Source organism: Pipistrellus hanaki (assembly GCF_964339955.1).
Source record: "Pipistrellus hanaki genome assembly, chromosome: 11".
NCBI lineage: Eukaryota > Metazoa > Chordata > Mammalia > Chiroptera > Vespertilionidae > Pipistrellus > Pipistrellus hanaki.
Genome location: NC_140513.1, coordinates 1,341,709 through 1,355,983, shown reverse-complemented (window position 1 = coordinate 1,355,983; position 14,275 = coordinate 1,341,709). Strand labels below are relative to the sequence as shown.

At 64.1% G+C, this 14,275-nt stretch overlaps 1 protein-coding gene across 1 annotated transcript; it reads left to right on the top strand.

Annotated features, from left to right (window-relative positions):
* The first annotated feature begins 802 nt into the window (after window positions 1–802).
* On the top strand, window positions 803–13,374 carry WDR5 (WD repeat domain 5). The gene is made up of 14 exons (XM_084899672.1): window positions 803–935; window positions 3,049–3,239; window positions 3,789–3,897; window positions 4,201–4,274; window positions 5,001–5,090; window positions 5,247–5,336; window positions 5,470–5,553; window positions 6,826–6,881; window positions 8,010–8,056; window positions 9,961–10,036; window positions 10,591–10,624; window positions 10,929–11,003; window positions 11,490–11,577; window positions 11,800–13,374. The coding sequence occupies exons 2-14, from the start codon at window positions 3,159–3,161 to the stop codon at window positions 11,898–11,900; spliced, it is 1,005 nt and encodes a 334-aa protein (XP_084755798.1). The 5' UTR covers window positions 803–935; window positions 3,049–3,158; the 3' UTR covers window positions 11,901–13,374.
* The last annotated feature ends 901 nt before the right edge of the window (window positions 13,375–14,275 follow it).

Here is a 14,275-nt window from a genome sequence, read left to right as displayed (position 1 = left end):
CGTTCTGAGACGGGCTGGGGTGGGGCGCGGGGCCGGGAGGCTGTGACCCCCTCCAAGACGCTAAGACCCACGTGGGCAGTGGAGGCCCCCCCCCCCCGTGTGTGTGTGTGTGTGTGTGTGTGTGAGTGAGTGTGTGTGTGAATGCACCGGGTTTGGGGCCTCCCGAGGCCTCTGAGCCCCTCCCCTTCCCGCGTGTAACTGCAGGTGATGGTACCTGAGACCTCACCCTGCAGACAGCAGAGCAGCCCGCTAGCCCCCATTGGCTCCTGGGTGGGGGCTCAGGAGAGAAGCGGGGCGCCCCGCCGGAGCGCGGTGGGCGCGGAGCCGGCGATCGGAAGCCTTGGGAGCTCGCCGTCTTCGCTGTAGAGCGGGAAGGTAAGAGCCACTGTCTCCGGTGGCGCCCGGAGCAGAGCGTTCACGGACACCCGGCGCGGATGCCCCGCACGCGCCAGCGGCCGCCCTGAGCGCGCGACCGAGGAGGGACCGGAGCTCAGAAGAGACGTTGGGCCCCCCCAGCCCTCGCTTCCTGGGGGAGAGCTCTGCTGCTCCCGGGAGCCCCGCTGCAGGGGGAGCTCAGGATGTGAGCATTCGAGGGGACCCTGGCACTCTTCAGTTTTTAGAAAGCGCGGGAGAAGAACGGCCTGCAACCGGCTACTTACGGGGCTGAGGCTTTTAAGTAGGAAGCACACACTATGTACTGTTCCTTTAAGGCGTAGGGCCTGCCCGAGGCATTCTGGCCCTCGCCGCGCCCCGTAGCGCCGCTCCGAGAGGCCGGCTTTGTGCTCTGGCCTCGCCCCCACGCCGCGGCGGCCCTTTCGCGCACGCGCACTGCCTGCTCCGCGCCGCCTCATCGATCTCGGCCCGGCTCCCGCCCAGGCGGCGGCCGTAGCGACTCCCGGGGCGCCCTGCCCGCTCAGCCCGCCGCGGCCCCGCAGGTAAGCTGGGGCGGGGGGGGGGGGGCGCCTGCGCCGCGTGCACGCGCGGGGCCCGACGCCGTTGCACCCCCAAACCGCCGCCGCCGCACGTGTTCCGGCGGGCCCGCCCGGCCTCAGCCCCGGTCCCGCCCGCCGGCCCCCTCGATGCAGGCGCCCCGCGCGCCCATGCCGCCGCGCCTTCCGGGTGCCCGCCTGCGCCCCTCTTCCGGCCGAGCGCGCGGCTCCTCTCCCCGCCGGGGCCTCGCCGCGGAGGTCCCGTCCCCCGCGGCCCCCGGGACCCCCGGCGCCCACCGGGCCGGCCGCTCCCCGGGGCCTGGTGACGAGCCCGCAGCCCGGGGGCTGCGACGTCTCCCCGCAGCCAGCCTGCAGGGCCCCAGTCTGCACGGCGCCCCCCCGAAAACATAAAACACCCCACGAGCGCCCCGGGCCTGGACGTGGCGCGCACCCCGTCTGCCCTGCGCCGCGGGAGCGCCCGCACCCCGGCTTGCTGCTCTGACTCAGCCCGAGAGCCCCAGGCCCAGGATGGGGTTCGCGGCCCGGAAGGGGAGGCCCCGCGGCGGCTCCGAGCCTGCGACCCCTCCAACCCGGCCCCCGGAGCCGTTCCGGGCGATGCGGAGGGTCGCGCCCTCCTGGCCGCTCTTCTTCCCCCCGAGCTCCGGGGCCGGCGCCGGGCACGCCTCCGGGGCGGCCGGGCCTGGGGGGGGCGGCGAGGAGCCGGAGCGCGGCCCGGTGCGGGGGCGCCGCGTTGCCTCCGGTGCTGCCTCCGCCCTGGAGCTCAGGACCCTGCCTTTTGCCAGCAGCCGGAGCTCCGGGCTCGGGGGGTGGGCGAACACCGTGGGCAGGCGGGGGCCCAACTCCAGTGGCCGTGGGTGTTCCCTTCTCCGAGCGCCTTTCTAAGGAGCCAGGGGAACACCGGTGTCTGAGAAATACCCCCCGCCCCGGAGGAAACGGGGATCCTGCTGGAAGCGGCAGGTGTTTGTGTGGAGGCTCTGCTCGCCCAGGTGGGAGCGGATTGGCGGAGGGAGGGGCTGGGCCTCCTTCCTCCTCACCTGAGGGCGTTTGCCCGCCAAGCCGCACCTCCTGGTGGGCCTGCTTTTTTGCTAAATTGCGCTGGGGGGCGGGGGGGGGGGCCTGAAGCCCCTTTCTCCTCTCATGTGCTGGGCTCGCCCCGCAGGGCCACCCTGGCCGCAGCCCCGTGTGGTCCGGCTGCGTCCTGGGAAATGGACTTTGTAGCCCGGGTCCTTGGCTCCCCCCCCCCCCCCCAAGGCCGCAGAAGGTAATCGCAGAGGAGCCTTGGCCGCTGGCAGCCGAGTGCCACAGGGCTGCCCGCACCCCCCTCCCCTGCACCCCTCCCCTCTCCCCGGCGGTGCAGGGCTCCGTCCTCCCGCAGGTAGCCAGCCCCGCCGCCCGCCTGCACAGCTGTGCCGCGTTGTAATTCCTTTCCCTTCTTGGGTGGAGATTGGAGACGTGCTCTTTTGTGTGATGGCTTCCGTTTCCCTTCACTGCGCACGCTTTAGCTCTAAGCTCCAAGCGAGAACTTCGGCGTGCACGCTCCTCACCGGTGGTCCCAGCTCCGGGAGGTGGGTGGCCCGTGGTGCGGGCAGGAACACCTGGCGGCTCCCCTCCCGTGTGCTTCTGGGAGGGGCAGTTCCCATGGTCAGGGAGACCTGATGGGGCAGCGGCTTTCCCTCCGTGCGTGCTCCCCACCTGCAGACCGAGGGGCTGCCCCAGCGGGCAGGGCGGGGGCCCTGGGGTTTGCAGACTTGGAGGATCTGGTTCCCACACCTGAGATCCGGCTGGTTCTTCCCGACCAGAGTCTCCAGTGGTTTCTAAGGCGGAAGGCCCTTTGAAGAAGAGCCTGGAGCTTGCTGGCGGGCGGGTGGGCTGCGGGAGGGGCTGCATTCCTGCATTCCCGCAGGTTTGGTGGGGAAGCGGCCTTGAAGGAGGGGCCTGAGGGAGCCTCCGCCCTGGCAGCCTCAGGGAGCTTTAGGGATCAGGGTAGCAGTCTGGCGCCTCCCCTCTGAGCGGCTGATCCAGGCTCAGTAAGGTGGTCCAGTGGTTTCTACCCTTTTCCTGGAATTGACTTATAGAACGTGTTTGCTTGTTGGCCCAGGTCCCCCACTGTAGGCTGCGATCAGCCCAGAGCCCTTCCTGCCGAGTGTTGTGTGTGGAGCTGGGAACCCGTTGCCTGCCTCTCCCTGCTGCTGGGTGGGCCTCGGAGCCATGGCAACGGAGGAGAAGAAGCCAGAGACGGAGGCTGCCCGAGCGCAGCCCACCCCCTCGTCGTCGGCCACGCAGAGCAAGGCGAGTCCCTGGCCCCGGGGGACTAACCGCAGGGCCTGAGGCTGTGGGTGCCGGGGAAGGGCGCTCCGGCGGCAGTGTTCTCCCTCCGAGCAGTGCTGCGGGGTTAGGCAGGGCCTGGCGGTGTCCAGACCCGTCCCCTGGGAGGGGCCTTAGCCACAACGCCGCTCCTCGGGCTGGGAGTGTAGGCCCGGCGGCGGCTGACCTGCAGCTCCCCTCGCCACGGTCCTGATGCCTGGGCGGGTGTGCAGACCTTGCAGGCCTCTTACCCGGAGCAGCCTTCCGTGTGCATGGGGCTGCATGCGGGGCGGGCGGGCGCCGGTGGTCTGGGTGGGTGGGATTAGGGCGGTGGAGCAGAGGCACTGAGGTGAGGGCTGCAGAAGTCGGAGCTCAGGCTGGCTGTTCAGGTTGAGGGGACATGCAGACGGCTCTGATAGCCACGTGGTACAGGTTTGACGTCAAGCCGGAGGTATGAGCTTGCCATTCAGCTGGGGAATCAGGTTCAGCTGACGGTTGGGCATTTGGGGCTGACGAGCTCTGTTTCCTCACCAGCCTACACCTGTGAAGCCAAACTATGCCCTCAAGTTCACCCTGGCCGGCCACACGAAAGCCGTGTCCTCCGTGAAATTCAGCCCCAACGGGGAGTGGCTGGCCAGTTCGTGTAGGTATCATCGAGGCCTCGTGTGTGTGTGTGTGTGTGTGTGTGTAAGGGGCTTGCTTTCCGACACCACTCTGTGTCGGTGCAGCATGGGTGTGCCTGTTAGCTTCTGTGTGTAATCGGAAGAAGCCACGCCCTGTGGAAACGGTGCCCGTTGCCGGTCCGTGGCAGTGGTCGGGGAGTGGGAGGTACTGCCCGTTCTCTGGGTGGCATTCTTCAGGGTCCCTCACTGTTCCCGGAGCTCACATGGGAAAACCCAGGTTTTGGACTCTGGGTGACTGGGCTCTTTGTTATCCTTTCTTTCAGCTGCAGACAAACTCATTAAAATCTGGGGTGCCTACGATGGGAAATTTGAGAAAACAATATCTGGTCACAAGCTGGTAGGTATCTGCACACTGGTGGCTGCTGGACACGTAGCTCCAGCGATCACGTGGGTGGGCCTGTGGAATTGAGTCTCCCCCCCCAAATTCTTTTTATTTTTTAAATATGTTTTTTATTGATTTTGGAGAGGGGAAGGGAAAGGGATAGAGAGATAGAAGGACCGGCTGCCTCCTGCACACCCCACTTGGGCATTGAGCTGAAACCAGGTATGTGTCCTGGCGGGAATCACGTGGTTCATGGATCAGCGCTCAACCACTGAGCTACCTTGACAGGCCCCTCCAAATGCAAGTGAAAGTTTATTTAGACAAGTCACAAAGGTAAAAAGAGTGAGCTCAGAGAACGCATAACAGAAGCAAAAGAAGGGCCCAGGGGCTTAGGAGAGAAAGACATCACACAACCCAGGTGCCTGCCCTCGACTGGGAATTGAACCCAAAACTCTTGGGTGCGTGAGCTGACACTAACCACTGAGCATGCTGGCCAGAGCTGCCACCTCTTGTTTTTTTTTTAAGCAAATGCTCCTGAGTCCCAGACCAGTTTCTGCCCACGGAGGCCTGCAGTGCCACCGAGAGCGCGGTTGTTGGGGGCCACGCGGTGCTTAGCGCTGGCTGAGGACCTGCTTGCAGAGTGGGACGAGCTGTGTGTCCAGTTGGATGGGGGGGTTGGCTTCTGCTGGTTAATTGTGTTTTGTCCTTCAAGGCGGTGACCCTCTTGTCTTTTCTCCCTAGGGAATATCAGATGTGGCCTGGTCCTCGGATTCTAACCTCCTCGTTTCTGCCTCAGATGATAAAACCCTAAAGATATGGGATGTGAGCTCGGTAAGCCAAACTCTGGGGTCCCCTCCTGGGGGTGTGTGTGTGTGTGTGTGGGCTGGGGCAGCGGGTCCCGGGCGGCCTGGCTCTCCCAGGTCAGCCTCAGTCAGCCTGGCCCCACCAGCGGACCCCGGGTGACAGTCTGTCAATATTTCGTTTTAGGGAAAGTGTCTGAAAACCCTGAAGGGACACAGTAATTATGTCTTTTGCTGTAACTTCAACCCGCAGTCTAACCTCATTGTCTCAGGCTCCGTAAGTGGGCTGGCCTCTGCGGGGCGGGGCGGGCACAGGTGACCTGCTGACGGGAGGGTGGCGGTTTGGGTTCGGAGGGTCTGTCGGCTCCTGTCCTCCCTGGGGCGTGGCCTTGATCTCTCCTTGTCGGCAGTTCGATGAGAGCGTGAGGATATGGGACGTGAAGACGGGGAAGTGCCTCAAGACCCTGCCTGCACACTCGGACCCCGTCTCCGCCGTAAGTCCCTCTGGCTGGGGGCTCCGGCCCCATCGCCGCTGCGGCGGGTGGGGACCCTGAGGAACCTCGGTCCGTGGAGGGGCAGGTGGCTATAGCGTGGGGGTGGTGTCCAGGCCGGGAAGTGTGGCCAGGTGCAGCGTGAGGTTAGGCGGAGCCAGTAGCTCTGGTGGTGGCTGGTGGCCGGAGGCGGGCAGGACAGCCCCGTTGCGGTGAGAATCCGGTTGTGAGAAAGGGTGGTGGGTGGGCCCGAGAGCGCCCGTCCTGCTCGGTGGGGTCCCAGCCCGGCTGTTCCGCAGGGCCAGCGCGGGCACAGAATGCAGTCGCGCTGCACACAGGCCCCTGCGCCTCCATCTCACCTAGGAGCGGGTCACGTGGCAGGAAGCAAGGCCGGTTTAAAAGTTATTTGTTGTGAGAAGGCTTATCCTGTACAGTGGGCTCGGGACTCCACGGGAAGAGTAGGAATGCGTGTGAGCTCCCTCCGGGCATTGCCACCCTTTTACTGGCGCTGAGAGGCAGTGGGGGAGAAGGAAAACCCAAAGGTGCGTCAGCCAGTGTCAGAGTGGAACGTATTTACAGGGAGTTGTGTGTCCCCCCCAACCGCCCTGCAGAGCTAGACTTTCAGGTTAAGTAAATGGTAAGTGGCCGAGGTGCAGTCAGCCTCGGCTGGCAGCAGGTCCCCGTGTCCCTGCGGGGTTTGGAGCTGCTTGGATCTCCTTCCTGTGCCCTCCCCCACAAAGCCAGACCGCTCAGGCAGCCCGCGTGTGCTGTCCCTGCCCGGCTCCTGAGAGTGGTGGGGTGTCAGGCCGGAGCGGTGGTGGGGTGTCAGGCCGGAGCTTGGATGGCCATGGGCAGGCACCTGGGTGAGAAGCCACTTGAGTCCATTCTTAGGAGGCTACCGATCCCCCGATTTTTTTAAATTTAATTTAATTTTTTTTGCTTTTGTAAAACAATGTCAGGGGAAGTCGTTTTTGGTTCCGTTGGGACAGGCTGCCTTCCCTGGGTGGTGAGGGCACTGGCAATGGCTGGGGGCCGGATCCCCGGAAGGACAGGCCCTCAGGAGTGGCCTCCTGCGGCCGTGGTTTATGTTCATTGCGTTTCGTAGTAAGTGACTGGCTCCTCTGGACAGACTGCAGCTGGTTTTCTTCTGTGGCTCCTCGGGGTGGAGCCGTCCTAGCACCGTGGCAGCACGAGGGGGTGCCCGCACTCGGGTGGGGCCGCGGGGAAGAAGCCCGTGTCACTGGCTCAAGTCTTCCTCCTCCCCCTCCCCGTCAGGTCCACTTCAACCGCGACGGGTCCCTGATCGTGTCCAGCAGCTACGACGGGCTCTGGTGAGTGAAGGCCTCCCTCCCCTTGGTGACGCGTGCTCGTGAGCCATGGGCCGTGGGCCATGGGCCTCGGGCAGCGACAGCGGGAGGCAGGCTGTGGACAGGTGGACACCAGTGAGTCTCAGGTGGTGGGTGCTGCCAGGCCCACAGCCAGTGTGTGTGGCGGGAGGGTGCCTCCCTGCAGGGGATCCGCGAGGCCTGGACCAGACTGAGTGCCCGTGGACACTGACATGGACCGGGCCTGGGGTGGGGAGGCCCGCTCATAGCCTGCCTGGCGTCCACAAGGCGTCAGTCCCGAGTGGTGGACCCAGACCCCCCACCGCAGGCGCAGGGGGCGGGGCGGCGGCCTTGGGGACCGTGGTCGTGGAGCTGGGAGGTGTGATGTGATGTGCAGGGGTGAGGGCGCAGGAGGAAGATGGGCATGTGATGGTTTAGGTCAGCGGTCGGTTGGTGACCGCTGGTTTAGGTGAACTCGGCCGAGCATCAGGGCGGGTTGGGAGGAACAGAGGGGTAGCCTCTGCTGAGTTGATGACCCGAGTAGGACCTGCCACGTACAAGGGAGAGAAAGTGTGTCTAGTTTCTTGATCGCGTTCAGCAGAAACGAGACGGAAGACAGCAGGCCGCTTAGTGAAGGAGGGCGCCCAGGGTGTGGGGGCCGCAGGGCTGGCGGCTGAGCCTGTCAGAGGCTCTCGGGTTTGGGTTAGGCCCCTCTGGCCCTTCGTCCTCTTTCGGAAACGCCTAACAGAGTGGCCACCGCAGGTCTGACGGGCGGGTGATGGGGTCGAGCGGTGGGAAGCCAAGGGGACATCGACGTCCGTGGGTTGCAGAGGGAGCAGCCCCAGGGGAGGGAGATGCCCGTGCTGGCTGGAGAGTGCCGCGGGGCCGGGCGGGGAGGGCGTGGGGCCAACCCGGCTGCCTGTGTGTGAGACCCCGCTGTGGAGGAGGAACTAGAGCACACGGGTCCGGCGTGTGCAGCGCCCATTCTGTCCCGGGAACGGGCGGGAGCTGTGGAGAGGACGAGGGATGCGGGACAGTGAGCGAGGGGGAAGCGTGTTCCCGCTAGCGCAGTCCCATTGAGGCCACCGCACCCACTGGCTGGGACTGCTTCCTCACAAGGTGTTTGCTTTGCAGCCGGATCTGGGACACCGCCTCTGGCCAGTGCCTCAAGACATTGATCGGTAAGCGCTGCCCGGGGGCTCTCCTCTGAGGCTCCGGAGCCCCTTCTCTGTCCTGGGTCTGCCCCTCCTCTGCCGCCCTCCCCTCCTGCCCTCTGAAGGACCTGAGCACTGCCTGCTGGGCAGGCCCTGGGCTTCGGCCGGCCTCGGGGCGGCCTCCTAGTCGTGTCTGGGGCACTTGTGACTGAGCCTCGCCCTCCAGGCTTGCGGGAGGAGGGGCGTGGGGAGCCTGGAGCTGAGGCCTGAGGCGGGGAGGGCGGGATTAGAGGGGAGGGCGGCTCTGGCCCCGTGTCCTGGAGGGGGAGGCCTTGGCCTGGGCTGGCGGGCGGGAGGCTGTGGGCGGGCTGCAGGCCTGGTGTGCCTGTGAGCTGGGTGCCATGGGCCCCTGGGCCTTGGGCCTCGGAAGGCTGTGGGGAGGGCGTCCGCCCTGCAGGGTGTCAGTCGGGGCGTGTCTCTGTTGAGGAGCCTCATCACCTGAGCCAGCCTGGAAGTGTTCGCAGTTGGAGGTCAAGGGGAGCCGGTGCAGCCGGCAGCCACGTGGAGGGGCTGACCAGGGGTTGTGCGCCCCTAAGCTCCGTCCGAGGCTGCCATGGAAGCTTGTAAGGCGGGCACCCCCAAAGAGCTGGTCCCTGAGGCTCCCGGTCCTCGCAGAGGCTGTCCTGTGCGCTGGTGTCAGACTCCTAAGACCTAGTCAGGCTGGGTAGGCCTCACTTTTTTAGTTTTGTTAATCCCTGAGAATATGTTTGAAAGATATATATTTTTATTGATTTTAGGGAGGGAGGGAGGGAGAGAAACATCAGTTCCCTGACCCAGAATCAAACCACTGACCCTGCGGTCCTTGGGCTGATGCTCTAACACTGAGTCAAACGGACCAGGACAGGAGTGTCCTTACTGCCTGCAGCCGCCACGGCATCTCCGGGCGGCTGTGCGGCTCTTCTGCCCTGTGAGCAGCTATGTGAACCTTTGGTCCGCTCGCCACCCGCGGTGGGCAGAGACTGAGGCCAAGAGGCTACCCAGCCCGAGGCCAGCAGCACCAGCGCCTGGGGAAGGCGGGCAGTGGGCAATGGTTCCCGGTCCCGTTTCTCAGTCCTGGTCTAGGAGGTAGAACCTTCTGGACTTGAGCACATGGTCCCGCTGATGCTGTGCTCAGGGGCTGGGTTGGGCTGTCGGTGTCCTCATCTCGCCTCGTTACCCGCCGGCCTCCCAGTGCGGCCCCGGGAACCCAGGGACTTGCGGCCTCACACCTCCCCGTGCCTTTCCAGTGTCTGGTCCCAGCCTGCGGCCCCAGGTGCCCCGCAGCCAGGCTCGGGTTCTCCGATGTGGTAATGCCGCTCCCCTGGCACCCGGGACACCAGCTGCCCCTGCTCCCGCTCCAGGTGCAGCTCCCGGTCCCCTCGCCGGTCAGGCCCCTCGCCGGCCAGGCGGCGCGCACTGTCACGTGGCGGAGAGGCCCCCCGGGGCCGGAGTGCTGAGCCCGGCCGGCTGTGAGGGGTGGTGGCTCCGACCCGGTCCCAGGCCACCGGGCTCAGACGCAGCGGTGTGGGTGTACTGAGGGCGTTTCTGGAGGAGCTCACAGGTCTTTTGCCAAAACGGTCATGGGAGTCACAGAGCGTTCACCCAGTCGTTTGTGTGTCCTGACCTCCGCCTGCCTGGCGTGTGCGTATGTTTCACATGAGGAAGCTGATCCTGGATCCCCCACTGCCCGTGGGGGGCTGGCACCCTGAGTATTCACCGCTGCGGCCCTGTGCTCCCTCGTGCCGGAGGTGATGGCCACAGGGCCCGTGGGCTGCACACGGGGCCACGAGGGGTGTTGGCACCGGTGGCAGCTGCCTCACCTGAGGGTCCTAAGCAGCGATGGGTGGACCTGCCCCCGGGCCCGAGCCCTGCTCAGCCCCCGCTTCCCGCAGATGACGACAACCCCCCGGTGTCCTTCGTCAAGTTCTCCCCGAATGGCAAGTACATCCTGGCAGCAACCTTGGACAAGTGAGTGCTCCCGCCGCCCCACAGCAGCCCTTCCGCCGGGGACAGGCCCTCCCCTCCCCTCCCCTCCCCTCCCCTCCCCTCCCCTCCCCTCCCCTCCCTTCCTCTTCCCTCCAACTCCCCAGCTGCAGGATTGGGGGACAGGCTGAGCTTTGATCTGGTTCTGTGCAGATTCCCATGGCTGAGTACCGTTGCGTTCCTTGGGGGGTGCCTTGCTGGGCCGGCTGGTTTCCCAGTGTGTTCGAGGCCCAGCACCCTCGGGGGGCCTCTCTGCCCCAGAGGCGGTGCTGTGCTGAAGTCTGGTGGGGGTTTCTGGAACCAGGTCCCCACGCCCCTCTAGTAGACATGAGATGACCCTCAGTGATGTGGGAGCAGCCAGCAGCTTTCTTTCAAAATGTCTTTGAGCTAAATATTTGGGGTCCTCGCTCTGTGCTCTGGGGTGTCCTCAAATCCCACTGCTGGCGCTGGCACTGGCACCTGCACCTGGGGCTTCCAGCCTGCAGAGGGTGCAGTGACAGCAGCCGGGGAGCGTGTGTGACCCCCCTCTCTCCTTCCAGCACCCTGAAACTCTGGGACTACAGCAAAGGGAAGGTGAGCAGCGGAGAACGCCGGGCGGGTGCGGAGGCGGGGGGGGGGGGGGGGGGGGGGTGTTGAGTAATGCTGAGCTGAGCTGGGGGCTCAGAGCCACGTTCACTGAGTTGGTTTGGTGCAAATTTCCCCACGACATGGGTGTTTGCTGCTGGCACGTCTGCTCTGACCACGTGGGTTTGTGCTGTGGGCATTTGAGTGCTTTTCAGGGTGGCGTTCAGTCAGCCTTAAAGGGCCGGCCCTCAGAATTCGGGGACTTGTCCAGGAGGCGGGCAGCGGGACTCTGACTGTACCCGTGTCCTTTCAGTGCCTGAAGACTTACACAGGGCACAAGAATGAGAAATACTGCATCTTTGCCAACTTCTCTGTGACCGGGGGGAAGGTGAGTTTTGAGAGGCCCTGCCGAGGGGTGGACAAAACACACACAAACACCCGAAAACGGAGCCACACGCTGCATGTGGCAGCGGCTGTCATCAGAAAGGGGATGTCGTGACTTGGGTGCTCCTGGACTTGCCGGGCCTGTAAGTCAGACCTGGCACAGCTCCCGGGAGCGGCGGGCACAGGTGGGCGTCTGAGTGGTCGCCTACAGGCCATGCTGCCGAGTGGGGCTGCAGAGCGGGGGCCGCCCAGAGCCGGGCCCCAGGCCTGGCCGCCTCAGTCCAGGGGAGTGGACTGAGGAGATGGGACGTTCAGCTGAAATGTACGCGACACAAACTATAAGGTGGTGATTGGAGAAAACATTTTACATCCTCGAGGCTCGCTGTGTGCGGCTGTTTGAGTGGCGAGCGGGAGGGAAGGTCGGGGCTCGTGCGGAGGAGGGTGAGTTCGGGGCTGTGGGAGCTCCCCTCACTCGGCCCTGTGTGCCCAGTGGATCGTGTCTGGCTCGGAAGACAACCTGGTGTACATCTGGAACCTGCAGACCAAGGAGATCGTGCAGAAGCTGCAGGGCCACACAGGTGAGCGGAGGCCCCGGAGGGCCTAGGCCAGGCGGCGAGGGAGGGCGGGCGTGACCCAGCCTGGTGTGGCCTCCTTGGGCCAGGCCAGCACCCCGGGGGCTGTCACTGTGGGCAGTGCCCGAGGCCTGTCAGGGACGGGCTGTGTGAGTCCGTGGTCAGCACTGGGGGGCTGCCCTGGGCTTGCCACAGGGAGGGCACATGTGGACAGTCTCTCGTTTTCAGACGTTGTCATCTCGACGGCGTGCCACCCGACAGAGAACATCATCGCCTCGGCCGCGCTGGAGAACGACAAGACCATCAAGCTCTGGAAGAGCGACTGCTAGGCCCGCGCCGCGGCCGGGACGCTACCGACCGGCAGGGGCAGAGCCCGGGGTCTCCTGACCCAGGCTGGGGATGAGGGCGGGGCCTGGGCCCCTCTGAGGACCTTGAGGCCGAGGGGGGAGAGGTCTCACCAGAAAGTTCTAGAAGGTGACGTTCTTGCCAGTTCCTCTGGCTGGGAAGAGTTCCCAGTCTCTTGTGTTCCGTCAACCAGACTTTTCATTTTTGTTTCAGAAGGTGAGGCGGTTCAGTTTATCGCCGTGTTTCCCCAGGAAATGTTCTGTGCTGTTTTGATGTTTTATGCCCGTGCCAGCTCTGTGACCCGTCACCTCTCGGCCTCTCTGCCAGTCTCTGCAGGTCCCAGTCATTCCCCGTGTGGGTGTCGAACCCAGACCCTGAGAGGCTGCCTGGGAACCTGGGGCTCAGTGCTGGTGTGTGGTGCCCACGCAACACGCCGCCCCTCAGGCGGGACGCAGAGGGCCTGGGCCGCGTGGCAGCACCCGGCACCCTGTCCCTGCGTGAGGCAGGTGAGCGGACCCGTCCCGCACTGGGCCCGCACTTTACACTGTGCGTGGGCGGGGAGAGATCCAGGGGCTGGCTGCGGCGGAGCCCGCCCCGAACGTCCTGCTGAACGTTGCGGATGGCTCTCGCTGGTGGCTGGCCTCTTGCCGGCTGAGGCCCGGCAGGTTTCTTGGAGGCCTCGGCGGCAGGGAGCCGGGTCTGTCATCCGCCCTCCTGGCCCTCCTGGCCAGCCCAGCCCGGGAGGAGTGGGCATGAGGCCAGGACTGCAGAGCAGTTTGTGGCAGTGGCTGGTTCCTGGGGACCCCTGATGTAGCAAGTGTCCCGTCCCATCCCGTCCCCCCTGGATTTGAACCCAGTCTGCAGCACAGACTTCGGTGGAGGCGGGAGGGAGGTCAGTCTCACTGAGGCTGGGTGAGCAGACGCTGACATCCATCCACAGCCTTGGTCTCAGCCCCTGCTCTCCTGAAGCTCGGGCCCTGGTTTTGGGGTTCGGGACGGTGCTAAGTGGTGATGGGCTGTGAGGAAGTGGGGCCACCCTCAGACAGGCCGCCTGGGAAACCCCCTGGTGGCCACTGTGGCCCAGGGCGAGTGTTACAGTTCTGAAGGCTCATGGGGCGGCAGTCACAGACCGTCGTTGGAAGTACGGTGTTCGTGGCTTGTCTGTCTGTGGGGCACGGCCGCAGGGAGAGGGTGAGGGCTCGGGCCGGCCCGGCTCGGAGCGTCCTGATTGGAGAGCTGAGGCTCCGGGGGCTTGGCTGGCGGTTCCTAAGGGAGGTCCCTGAGGAGGGAGGTCGTTCCTTGTTTTGTTGCTTCTGGGGTCGGGTTGCCCCGGAGGAGGGGTGTGTGCGGAGCACCGTATCCTGAATATAGTGTATTTTTTCTACATTGCAATTCTCTGTTGTAGATTTATGTAAAAACACATTCACTTTTTGGAAATAAAGATTTTCATGTCTTGTATTTTTGTCCTCTGAGGATTTTTCACCTTCATGTGTATCTGTTATGGGGTGGGGTTGCTGTGGGCCTATTGCAGCAGGGGCCTTGGGCGAGAGTGCATGGGTTTTAAAAACCAGCCTGTACACAGGGAGTGTGACAACCAGGGAGAGCGGAGACCCTCCCGCCCAGTCCTCCAGCTCCCGAGACGGCGCCTCTGCTGCCTGTGGCCCTCCCTGTTAGTGCAAGTCCCCGGGCTTTCATTCTCTAGGCAGCAAATACGTAGAATCTGTAAAAGGAATTTCTTTATAAAAAGCATATTTTTATTGATTTTAGAGAGGAAGGGAGAGGGAGAGAAACATCAATTGGCTGCATCCTGCCGCTGCCCCCACTGGGGATGGAGCCTGCAACCAAATCCAACTGAGGCCTGGTTTACAGGGCAACACTAGTCAACAGAGCCAAATATCAACATTACGACGAAATGAAATTTGAGAGCCAAATTTTTTAAACTTATAGGTAGATACATTGTTATTAACTTAATTAGGGTCCTCCTAAGCAGGCCTTTGCAGAAAACTCAAGGGGCCAAAGAGCCGCATGTGGCTCGAGCCACAGTTTGCCGACCACTGCCTTAATATCTTTACAAAAGTATATATGTCCGCATGCTCCACAAAAACGAAAGCTAAAAAAGCTGACAGGTGTATACACACGTCTGTGTGTACATGTCCGAGTGCTCGTGCACGTTCACAGGGTGTGAACTGCCCCGCTGAGGCCTGCCTGTGGGAGGCCTGCCTGTGGGTGGCGGTTGATCTCCAGCTGCTCCGCGCCCCGGGCGCCCCTGACTAGGAGGCTAGGGCTCCCCTGCAGTCCCGAGGCTGTGCCTGGTTGCCCTGCCCCAGCTCCGCCCAGAAGCTCCATGGCTGGACTTGTC